Below are 12165 nucleotides of genomic sequence, written 5' to 3'. Positions count from 1 at the left end.
GTCCGGGAAGTCCATCTTCACAATTTTAGATGAGAAGGACGGCTACTGGCAAGTAAGGCTGGATGAATCCTCATCTATGTTGTGCACATTTAGCACACCCTGGGGCAGGTTTCGCTTTAAGAGGCTTCCTTTTGGCGTGAAATTTGCCAGTGAAGTTTTTCAGCAAAAGAATTGTGAGACGTTTGGAAATATTGATGGCGTGCACATCATTGCAGACGATATGATCATCGCCGCTGCGTCTGACGAAGAGCATGACGCCATCCTTCAAAAAGTTATGGATACTGCACAAAGAGCCAACGTGAAGTTTAATAAGGAGAAGATTCAATACAAAGTGGACACAGTCAGGTACATGGGGCATGTTGTCACGTCCAAAGGAGTGAAGCCTGATGAATCCAAGGTGCTGGCCATCAAGAACATGCCAGAGCCTGAGGACAGGAAAGGGCTGCAAAGGCTGCTGGGAATGACAAGATATCTGTCCCAGTACATTCCAAATGAAGCCACAATAACTGCTCCACTCCGACAGTTGCTGAGAAAAGAAGCTGCATGGCACTGGAGTCATGAACACAGAGCTGCACTGAACAGGCTGAAATCCACCCTAACACAAGCCCCTGTGCTCAAATTTTATGATCAGTCCAAGCCTCTCACTATACAATGTGACGCATCTAAAGATGGACTGGGTGCTTGTCTTCAAGAGGGTAGTCCACTGTCTTATGCTTCACGTGCACTTACCGAATCTGAGAGAAATTATGCTCAGATTGAGAAGGAGCTGTTGGCGATAGCTTTTGCAACAAAACGCTTTCACCAATATGTTTATGGCAACACAGTGACAGTCCAATCAGATCACAAACCGCTGGAAATAATTTTCAGGAAACATCTAAGCAAAGCACCAGCACGCCTACAGCGCATGTTATTGCAGCTCCAACGCTATGATCTGAATATAGTATACACTGCTGGCAAGGACATGCATGTCGCTGATGCCCTGTCTCGTGCCTTTCTTGAGGGCTACAATGAAGAGGTAAAGGAGGATCTGTTTGAAGAGAGAGTAGTTCACGCAATGGAGGCCACAGCTGCAATGGACGCTGACACTCTCAAGACACTGAAGCATGCCACAGCCGCAGATAACGTGTTGCAGCAGGTAGTCGCAATGCACCACAATGGTTGGCCCAATAGGCGAAGCAGCATCGCCACTAACCTCTACCAGTACTGGCCTATGCAAACTGCCATCAGCATCAGAGATGAAATACTGATGACTGGTGATAAGATTGTGATTCCACAGAGTGCGAGGCAGATGATGCTTGACAGACTGCACCTTGCACATCAAGGTATACAGAGGATGAAAGCACAGGCCAGGAAGGTGATGTACTGGCCAGGGATGACACATGACATTGAGCACATGGTGGAAAGCTGTGCTCCATGTCAACAGCTTCAGCCACAAAATCAAAAAGAGCCTCTTATCCCACATGAGGTCCCTGAGCTGCCGTGGCTGAAGATTGGGGCAGACATTTTTGAGCTCCATGGACAGTCATACCTTATAATTGTGGATTCTTTGTCAAAATACCCAGAAGTGCTCCATCTTCCTGACAAGACTGCACATACGGTCATACGCAAGATGAAAGCGGTCTTTGCTAGGCATGGAATTCCTAAAGAGCTGGTAAGCGACCATGTTCCTTTTGCAAGTTGTGACATGCGACAGTTTGCAGCTTCATGGGGCATAAAGCTCGTCCACTCCAGTCCAGGATATCCGCAATCAAATGGCCTTGCAGAGAGGATGGTAAAGACAGTAAAGCATGCACTTAAAAAGGCAACACAAACAAGTACAGATCCACACTTAGCTCTCCTGTCACTCAGAAACACACCAGTGACTGGGACAGAGTTCTCCCCAGCACAAGTACTGATGGGAAGAGTGTTACGAAGTACCTTGCTAATTGCTACAGCTGTGCTACAACCCGCTATTCCAGAAGGATTTCATTCAAAGCTTAAACATTTGCAAGCAAGACAGGAACACTATTATAACTCCAACTCAAAACCTCTGCCTGAGTTCACTCCTGGTACCACAGTTCATATGACAACACGACGTGGATGGGAACCAGCAACAGTCATAAGCAAAAGAGGGGAGCCGCGTGCATATGATGTGCAAACCCCCAGTGGTGTCACTTTCAGGAGAAACAGGCGGCATCTAAGGAGAATCCACCCAAGTCTGCAGAGAGATGGTGAGTATGAGCTATTTGAACAGCCAGAAGCCTTACCAACGGAGGACTCAGAACCACCTCCCAGCCCACAGCAAGACCAGAGTGCACCTGCCTGTGAAGAGAGCACAGGTTCTCCATCAACTCCTATTCGAAGCACCAGAAGTGGGAGACAGATAAAACCTCCTTCAAAGTACAATGACTTTGAGATGAGCTAATGCTGATGATTGTGACCTGCTGATGGGTTAAGTTCAAGTTAATGTTAGTTAACCGAATAATATTAGTTAAAACAGATATGAGTGTTATGCAAATCAGTTTGTGTTTCTAAGGTCATATTGTATGCATAAAAAAGTATGGTTATTAGGGACCAATGTAATTTACTGAAATTGTTTTGAGGTCCAGTTATTCAGTCAAAGGGGACTATCTTACTTGGAAAAGGAGGATGTAGTATATTGTAGAAGTGGTCTGTTAGTCGGGGATTATGTTTGTACCTGGCAACCTTATGAGTGATGTGTGATCGCGATATCTGTGTCTTGGGGCCGTAGTTATTAAACGTTACATGCAAGGTGTTCAACACGAATCAGCCTACGAGTACTTTTATTCCTGAACTAAAAAGTACAACAGCATTCATAATGACAGAAGCAGTGTCGCTTAGCTTTAGAAGCTACGAAGCCACCCAATTTCAAACAAATCATCCATACGATGTTGATACAACAAGCTAGAACATGTTTCCCTGTGCTCCTCTCACATGGTTTGCTCTTTAAAAATAATTTTGTGAATTGATTTTAAATCCTAACGTAACATTTACCTAATTCAAATGGTCCTCTTTTACATGTTCAAGCAGTCAAATCACTCAACCCTCTCTACTTGGGGCAGTTTGCACATTCATCTTGGACCCCAAGGAACGTTGCTTGCGGCTATATTTGAACCTGTTGTAGATAAATGTGAATACTTGTGTGCGTACATAGCCTATTTAGTATTTACTCTACATTTAGTATTTTATTCAAACACATTTTTGCCTTCAACTAATAATCCTACATTTTATACACATGCCTATTTTCCCAACCTTTGTAGAGAAATGGCAAGTAGCCTAGTGAAGCTCATATTGTTGCTTAAACATGCATATTTCACAAAATCTCTAACTAGTCACCCTCTAATCCTTATAGACAGGTGTCAAAACCGCAGAACGTAACTCAATTATAGTTCCTCACATTTTCACTCATAACATAAACGACAACCTTTTTAGTCAGTTGTTGCCAGAAGGGTAATCATTCAAGATAACTTGACTTATGTAACTATCTTACATAATTCTTGCTCATCCTCTCTTTCATATACGCACCGTTGAGGTACGTCTGTTTACTGAAGGAGTTGAAAATCAGAATTAAGGATCAGAGTTAATAATGATTGACAATAATCAATAATCAGATGATTCTTATATTAATTTGTATTTGTTGCTTTTAATTGGACTTAGGTTAAAATATAAAAGTTTCTGGTTGAAGTTCCTGTTATATGAAATGACCTAAGGGAGGTGTAAGGAAGTGTTTTCACCACCCCTCCTCTCTTGGTCATATCAAAGTGTCTTTGTATTCCTTACACAGTGAACATGTGTGACGAAAAGTTCTTGAGCTGCACAAATCAGGAAATGGACATAAGAAAATCTCTAAATAGTTGAAAATACCAATTTCCACTTATCATGGAAATAATTAAGAAGTTTAAAGCGACAGGAGATGTTAAGAGTCAGCCTGGAAGAGGACGTGTGTGTACATTGACCCCACGCACCGTGAGGAGGATGGTTTGACTGGCAAAAGAATCTCCAAGGATCACAGCTGGAGAATTGCATAAGTTAGTTGAGTCTTGGGGTCAGAAAGTCTCCAAAACTACCATCAGACGCCACCTACATCCCCACAAGTTGTTTGGGAGGGTTGCCAGAAAAAAACCTCTGCTGTCAATCAACAACCAACTAAAGTGCCTACAGTTCGCCAAATGTTACTGGGACTTTCAATGGGACCGGGTTATATGGTCAGATGAGACCGAAATAGAGCTTTTTGGCAACAGGTGGGTTTGGCGTAGACAGAAAGATAGCCATACAGAAAAGCACCTCATACCCACTGTGAGCTAAAGGCCCTGGACATCTTGTTAGGATACATGGTATCATGGACTTGTTAGGATATATGGTATCATGCAGATATTAAATGAAAACATAACAGCCCCTGCCAGGAAGCTTAAAATGGGCCGTGGTTGGACCTTCCACCAGGATAATGACCCGAAGCGCACCTCAAAATCTACACAAAAATGGTTCACGGACCGCGGAATAAAGGTTTTGCTATGGTCATCACAGTCCCCCAACCTAAACCCCATAGAAAATCTGTGGGATGAGCTGAAGAGGAGAGTCTACAAGCGTCGACCTCGGAATCTGAAGAGATACTGTATTTAGGAATGGTTTCAGATCCCGTGCCATGTGTTCACCAACCTCATCACGCATTATAGGAGAAGACTCTGTTATCTTGGCAAAGGGAGGCTGCACAAAACATTAAATGAAGGGGTGCCAATAATTGTGGCACACATATTTTTTCCATGATAAGAATGTAATGTTTCTTTCAATTATGGTATGTTATGTTTGATACTACCAAATTACCAACAATACCAAGGTATTTTCATACTCAAAGAGACGACTAAATGTACAACCAAATTGATTTATATATGGCTAGAGAATACAGAATATTTCAGATTATCAGGCAATGTTTGTTCTAATTGAAGATGTGCTCATCTTTAATAATCATCAATATCAACACAAATGCTATTTTCTGCTTCCAAGTTCGGTTTCCAGTTTGTGCCAAACATGCATAATCAACACGTATAAAAGACCAACAGTCAACTTTTACATATTTAAAAAATTGCTGTGTAAGTTATATTCAAAATAGCTGTTGGGGACAAAACTAAGTATCGGTACTCATTTACATATAATTAATTGAAAATAAGACTGTAAAGACAATTTCCTTCTGCAGTTTGGGTGTGCTTGTCTAATTTATTAAAAGGTTATCTGAACCTCTCAAAAACTCAAGGTCCATTCCAGAGCATCAGTAGTCCCATTTCTGTACAGCATTTATAGGTTAATCTAAAAGTTTTATTTCATAAGAATTTTCTTTTTAAATGCCCTTCAAAAATTAAAGCTTGGTATGTCTATACTTCACTGAAACAAAGTCCATGGTTAGGACACCACTGAAATAAATATGGAATTTGGTAAAAACTGAGTTGCTCAGTTTTCTAATTCATATAATATAGTTATTTCTACAACAACAACAACTACTACTGTTACTTTAATATTTGTTTAGGCTGGTGGCATTAAGAGTTGTAGAATGTAAATACCGGTAGCTTATAGAACTTGTGACAATTGCAAACAATTGGTTTAATCAACATGTCTTAAATAACATCAATACACTATCAATCAGACAAAATAAACTCTGTGAGGTAGTCCCCAGGGCTTAAATGGTTCGATCAAATCAAGAAACGAAAGGGAATGGGATCATCTGCCATAATTCTTCTGTAGTGCTCCTCAAATATGGCGTTTTGTTCAGAGCTGAAATGGTTTTGCCAGTCGCCAACCTCTCCTGTGGACACAGAGGAGAATGAAGTTCAGAACACAATCTCTCCTTCTTGACTAAACCTTCATCTAACTCGCTCCCGTCTTTCACCTTTTCTCATGAACACTGAGGCTCGCCTATCAAAGATGGTGTCCGGTACCGATGAGTAGTTGGCCATAGGATTGTCACGCATGGCAACAAATGTTGTCTTCTGTACTATCTCATCAATCAGTGCTTTTGACAAGTTTTGTCCAAGAAAATCAGCAATGCGCTCCACCTCTTGGTAAGGGTTCTGGTGTGCAGAAACAGTTAAGAGGAAAATAAGCATAAAGCCAACTACCTAAAAACAGATCATGTCTCAGTAAATGCATACAGGGTCAAAACGTACCTCCTTCATGTCTTCAAAAAACAGGTAAAGAATATTCTTCTTTTCTCTCTCTCTCCAGTATCCTTTAACATGATCATACCAGGAACCCCATCCCACTATGAAGCAGAATTTAAAAATATAAGACTTGAATTACTGATCAGAAATCATAACCACCAGTGTAACAATGGACATAGATAGATAAGAATACGCACATTGTCCTTTCATGAACTTTTCTAAGTACTGGTGCCAGGGTCCTGGTTCTGGTTGTACAAGATTCATTCTGTCAAAATGGAAATATGACACAGCATTGTCTTTGGGATTACGTGCCATGTATATAACCTAAAACATAAAAACCGATAAAGACAGCAAATTATGATTGGATTTGAGTAATTGGCATGATGTGATTAGAAAAGCAAAATCCACAAACAGGTGGGAGAAGTCCATAAATATACATGTAGATTAAAAAATATTTAGCCTGGAATAATATTAATTGACAGGTGACATACATATGTGAATCATATATGTGACTGTATATTTCTCACCTTGCAACCTGCCTCCCAGAATGTTGTGGGAACAAGCTGGATAGGCAGATGTGTTTTGATAACTCGAGGAGGGTCCATTGCCTCTAATGTGGTTATACCTTAATCATCAGATTGTAGTGAGGACATTGTGTCAGTCATAGGCTACACAGAAGAAAGATGGAAGCTAAATGTACTATTGAGGGCTCAAATTCACTCACCGGACAGTGTAGGATTTGGGGAGGTCATCTCAAGGAAAGGCATACGTTCATGAATTGGAGCACGTTTGCACTTCTCAAAATCATTGTGGTTTAAAACCAGGTCAACTATCTCCTGTGTCCATGTTGTTCCTATGGAAAAGACCATAATGTAATTTTTCACTATCCACCACAAACCATTTTTACAACCTTACATTTCCCAGTCCACCTTAGCTCAAACACAGTTGCCAGTAGCCAAACCATCCAAACTTCATGAAAATTCACTCTGATGTAATTTATTTTTTCATCACTCACCTGCTTTAGGGTATGTGGCAATGAGCAGGTCCCCAGGCTCTGCTTTGAATCTCTCAACCCTTTCCCAGTGTGTGACTATTGGCTTTAACAATGGTATCCCCTGCACTTCCACCAGTGGACAACGATTTTGCCAGTCCATCTTGTCTACCTGTTGTTGTAGCCCAGATAAACGTAAAGGACCCACTTAAATATCTAGGACGCATAGCCAATTTAATGGATTACTTGCATCAGCATACTCCTAGACTTCCGCCTTGGGTTTGTGACACATATGACAAGAACATTGAATGCATATTCTGGATTACTGGAAGAAAGTAGGAAACACAAAATTGTTTTGATTAATAAGATTATATCTCCGTTGCCGAGGATCGGACAGCATTTTAGCAATAGTCTCTCATGATGACAAACCCACCCAAAGTTAGGCTATGTAAATTCGATCTATGACCATTCTTTATCCCTCTCAATTGAATACTCTAGCGTTCTGTTATGCCTGTCATTTGTGTGGGATCAGTCACTCGATCAGCTTACCTCAGATTGTATGTGTGAAACCACCCCGACAAGTTGAGGTTCGTTGACTTGGTGTGATTTTATGAATTTCACGTGGTCCTCTCATTTTAGTGGTGTTCAAAGTACATTGCCAGTATTCGTTGCACCACCAATTAGCCTGTTTGAAGAAATATTTAACCCGCAGGCTTTAAACAAACAACTACAGAAGAAGCTCCAGTTATGAGACAAAAAAAAAAAAACGTTATTGTGAGGTGCATCAGGTTTTGCCTTATTTTAATACGTGGCTCATACGTTTGCTTACTGCTAGGCTAACTTACCCCCTGGTTGTTGTCATCTTGTGATTTGATTTTAAGTTACACATTAACGTGAAACAAGGGCCCTTTCTTTAAAATGAATGAATGAAAGATAACTTTTGAAAGTGACGTAAACACGAAGCTAGACGTGACACTGGAGCTACGATCGCTGAAGAGCATTTAGCTGACTCTCACACCCAGTACAGTAGGTGCCAGTACTGCGCTTTTTTACTAGAACATCGAGAAGAAGAAGAAGACAGTGCTCATTTGCTGGTGTTGGGGGAACCCCATTCTGACGAGGAGAGAGTGCATCATGGATGATGATGAGGTTGCCGAAAGCTGGGAGGAGGCAGCAGACAGTGGGGTAAGAGAGATACCATAAAAGATTAACGGACAATGTTACAAGGCAACATAGAGTAGCACGTGTGTCCAGAGACAGTTTGTCGGGATACATAGTAGCTGGTTAGTCTATTAGCTATAAATAAACTAGCCAAATGCTACTGCTAAAGGGGTAACACCACGGCGAGGTCGGAAGTAGGCCGCCACTTAAAGGGGAATGGAGTTGGAGAGTTATTTTAAGACTTTTACTCTTTAGAGGTATGGGACGATAGGAGGAGGTGTCAGTCATAATGTTTGGTTTTTGATAATGACACCATAAATGAGTGGTCTTCTGTGATCTGATGTATACTCATTATGTGAAATACGATCGTTCTAATCAATGTAGCTAGCGCACCAGCTAACTAATTGTAGCAAGCAAACTTAGCGATACCAAGTCCTGACGCTACCTCTCTGTTATGGAGTTATGTTAGCGTGCTAACGTTGTCTTGTTAGACTAATCTAAAACTAGCCTGAAAGTAAGATCGCGTTTCTTTCTGCCAATATATATCCCACACATGTTTTGCTGGTTTATGCTGCCAAGTATCTGAGCTAGCTTTAAAGGCCACTTGTAGCAAGCATAACTTGGTTTTAGTAAGGCTAGGGTACAGGTCAACATGGCTAGTTAGCTAAGTTAACGTTAGCTACCAGTCCGAAGACTGAAATCAACACTAACTTATATCGTAGAGCCATGTCCCATGGTACTCCAGATAGTAAAACAATAAGCTAGTAAGCAAGCTGTTATAGATGGCTTGCCATACCGCGTTCGAAATCATTCTTACTAGATAGGTTTCACATCTAGGTTATAGGGCCAGAATATTCTGTGAAAGTAGCAAACTGTCGGTGTGTCTTAAATTGGATCTCTGGTACATTTCTGAGACAGTTAACCACTGCTAGTCATGTTAGCTAGATTTGTTCGCCTACTTCGACTGCCCACGGGACAGGACAGTGCATCGCTTTTCATCATCAGCTGAAGGATATGGACAACATCTTTATGTGAAAGACAGGCTTGGATAGATTTGTAAAGACTTTAGCCAGGATAGCCTTAATATTAGTGAAATCATCATGTCGCAATTGGTTCAGTATGATTTCTCACGAGTTATTGGCAAGTTATTCTCAGTCCTGTACGATATAAGTTCCAAAATATGCTGGCGATGTATAAATAACTCTGAAACTGAGACCCTCTTGATCTCACATGTTCCCGTCTGTCCCATTTAGAGTAGTCAACATGCCCTGTAGTCTGGATAGCAGCTCTTGATGCAATTAATGTTTTTCATTTTAGGAAATGGAGAGAAGACTGGAAGAGAAGCTACGAATAAGTCAAAAAGAGAGGTAGGCTGTGACAACCAAACTTGTCAGATTGTATGGATCAGTCAGAATGCACACAGGTGATGTTGATTTGTGTCTCTCCAACCCCCCCCCCCCCCCAGGATGTCAGGTGTGAACTCTGTGCGGTCTCCAATGAAAACAGGCATTGTTATCCAAGATGACTCCCTTCCAGCCGCTCCCCCACCTCAGATAAGAATCCTCAAGCGTCCCTCTAGCAACGGATCCCTGGGGTCTCCAGTGACGCAGACGCGCCCAACCCAACAGCCGAAGTCTTTAGCCCAGAGGGAAGCTGAGTATGCCGAGGCTCGGAAGCGAATCCTGGGAAGCGCCACTCCAGATGACACACCACAGGAAAGGCCTAATTCTGACAGGTAACAGCTTGATATTGCAGATTTTTAGTAAATTATAATTTTTTTTAACTGATTACAACTATTTTGGTGGATAAATAACTATTTTTATTGCCTGAGCACTGCACCTTTTTTGACACAACACACACTCTGACCTCTCTGAACTATCAGATCACCAAGAATAAACACCACTCCGTCAGACGACATCCGATCAAACAATCACGTGGTCCGCCAGCCAGCAGGCCCAGACGGTACACAGGGCTTTCGGCAGCGTAGATAGGAATACAAATCTTTGCTGAGGAGATTCAAGGAGGAGGAGGAGGACGAATGGGGGTCAGGAGCTTCGAGGGAGGTTTATTTTTTTTTGTATGGAGAATCTTCTGAATTTGACATTTATCTGTAACGTAGGAATGCGTTGTCTCTTACCATCCCGCATGGCTTTTTTTTTTTTAGGGGGGGGGGGGGGGGGGTCGCACTGTTGTGGAAAGGGAAGAGACTTTTTGGAGAAGCAGAGAGGATTTATCCTCTTTTCTCTCCATTGTACACTGTGATGAAGGCATTGCTCCTTATAGACACTACTCACTGTGATGTACCCAGAGTATGCCTGCCTGCCCCAACCACCGCCCAAACTTAAATAGATTGAAGAAAGAAATGATCCGGAACGTTCCCTTATTGCCATGTGGCTTAAGGAACGATGACCGGAACAGTCGTGAGAAACCTTTGCAGCAGATGACATGGACGTTGGACACAGACAGGTCTGTGTGAAAAGACTATGAATGATTTGAGAGGAACAGAACGAGGGAAGGGTGAGGATAGAAGTAAGAGAAGTAGAATCAAACTGACATCAGGAAGGGCACAGGATGCCCGGCCTCGCCCAGCAATAACACCACCAGTTGCACTCTTGTTAATCAGTCAGTCCTCTTTACTGCTCATGTGTGTCCTTCAATGTTGTCTCAGCATAACTGTGTTACTTACGTTTTTGGTTATTGAGTAGGAAGTCTGCTAATTGCCATACATTTTTAATTGGGTTTTCTTTTTTTTTTTTTTACCTGTTGCTGAAATTCTATTGTTTACGGTTAGCTTACTTTTATTTTATTTTTTGTTTCCTCGGCTTATATCTTCTGTAAGCCTGTCCTGACTTTTATTTATATGAATGAAAACTGCAAAGTGAAATTAATAATTAATGGTGGGAATAACAGAATAACCAGTTTTTAAGTAGCTTTTCTGCATTTGTTTTGTATGATTTGAAATGGTAGTGGTTTTTAGATCCAGAAATTTTAAAATGTATAGAAAAATCTAAATGAAAAATGTCTTGTAAATATTGGTCATCCCAAACTTTTGCAGAAAATGGTGTATGGGCAATGATTTACCTATTTCTGTACGTTCTTCCCTCCGCATATCTACGGTCAGCTGCATTCTCTCAGATGTGCTTTACTCATGTAGGAACTCAGGTGTTCCAACCGAGCCAAAAGGAATTTGGGGATTAAAAAAGAAAAAAACATGGGAATTTTCCCATGGATTAGTGGCACACTATCAAGTTATATTTGATAGTATGATTAACCCGTCACCTGTTGAGTGAATTGAAAGCCAAAATGAGAAGAGATGTCAACCTTTCCAAAGACTAGAGGGATTTCCCCCTGAAACTGGTGGACAGCACGGTTTTCGATGACTGTATTAAGTCTCTCTAAACATGCACAAACAAGGCTGTATCCTGCTCCACAGTGCAATTTGAAATGAGAATATTGCTGTACTTTCTGCAATACCACATCTACTGCCTTTCCCCCCCCATTTCTCTCACCCATCTATTTAGTCCTCTTGTTGGTTGTCTTTAACTTACCAGGACCTTATCAAAGGACTTCATTTATGTTTTGTCTTGCAGAGACTTTAAGATGTCCAGTTATATTGAAATTTTATCCAGGGGAGTTAGTCACATGCTGATTAAACACACAAATCTGCCTGTACATAATAAAGAAAATGGCCATTTAATAAAGATTTCTTTTTTAAATACAGTGTCTTGAAATGTATGCATTTGTTGTGTTAAAATAGAATTTAAAATCAATCATTTGTTGGGTTATACTGATAAACCTTATCCGCTTCTCATAAGCTTCTTTTCCTCCATTCATTGGCAAATCACACTCTTACACCTGTCCAAA

General features: G+C 41.2%; 2 protein-coding genes across 5 annotated transcripts; one reads left to right on the top strand and one right to left on the bottom strand.

Moving 5' to 3' along the window:
- Nucleotides 1–4927: 4927 nt before the first annotated feature.
- On the bottom strand, nucleotides 4928–8118 carry sult1st5 (sulfotransferase family 1, cytosolic sulfotransferase 5). 3 transcript variants are annotated; one of them, XM_012826042.3, is made up of 9 exons: nucleotides 7986–8118; nucleotides 7690–7825; nucleotides 7165–7465; nucleotides 6874–7002; nucleotides 6677–6774; nucleotides 6347–6473; nucleotides 6156–6250; nucleotides 5879–6059; nucleotides 4928–5794 (listed from the first exon to the last, which is right to left on the bottom strand). In XM_012826042.3, exons 3-9 carry the CDS (start codon nucleotides 7301–7303, stop codon nucleotides 5682–5684), a joined length of 882 nt encoding a protein of 293 aa, XP_012681496.1. In that variant the 5' UTR covers nucleotides 7304–7465; nucleotides 7690–7825; nucleotides 7986–8118; the 3' UTR covers nucleotides 4928–5681. The 3 variants fall into 3 exon arrangements, with proteins under 3 accessions (XP_012681496.1, XP_031422207.1, XP_031422208.1); XM_031566347.2 differs by having other exon boundaries at nucleotides 7165–7312; XM_031566348.2 differs by lacking the exon at nucleotides 7986–8118 and having other exon boundaries at nucleotides 7165–7312; nucleotides 7690–7880.
- Nucleotides 8119–8142: 24 nt separating this feature from the next.
- On the top strand, nucleotides 8143–12017 carry szrd1 (SUZ RNA binding domain containing 1). Of its 2 annotated transcripts, none has more exons than XM_012826147.3 (4): nucleotides 8143–8325; nucleotides 9619–9668; nucleotides 9767–10036; nucleotides 10184–12017. In XM_012826147.3, exons 1-4 carry the CDS (start codon nucleotides 8275–8277, stop codon nucleotides 10290–10292), a joined length of 480 nt encoding a protein of 159 aa, XP_012681601.1. In that variant the 5' UTR covers nucleotides 8143–8274; the 3' UTR covers nucleotides 10293–12017. The 2 variants fall into 2 exon arrangements, with proteins under 2 accessions (XP_012681601.1, XP_012681602.1); XM_012826148.3 differs by lacking the exon at nucleotides 8143–8325 and adding an exon at nucleotides 8352–8558.
- Nucleotides 12018–12165: the final 148 nt, after the last annotated feature.

This window comes from Clupea harengus, chromosome 4, assembly GCF_900700415.2.
Source record: "Clupea harengus chromosome 4, Ch_v2.0.2, whole genome shotgun sequence".
Taxonomy (NCBI): domain Eukaryota; kingdom Metazoa; phylum Chordata; class Actinopteri; order Clupeiformes; family Clupeidae; genus Clupea; species Clupea harengus.
This window is presented reverse-complemented; position numbering and strand designations above follow the sequence as displayed.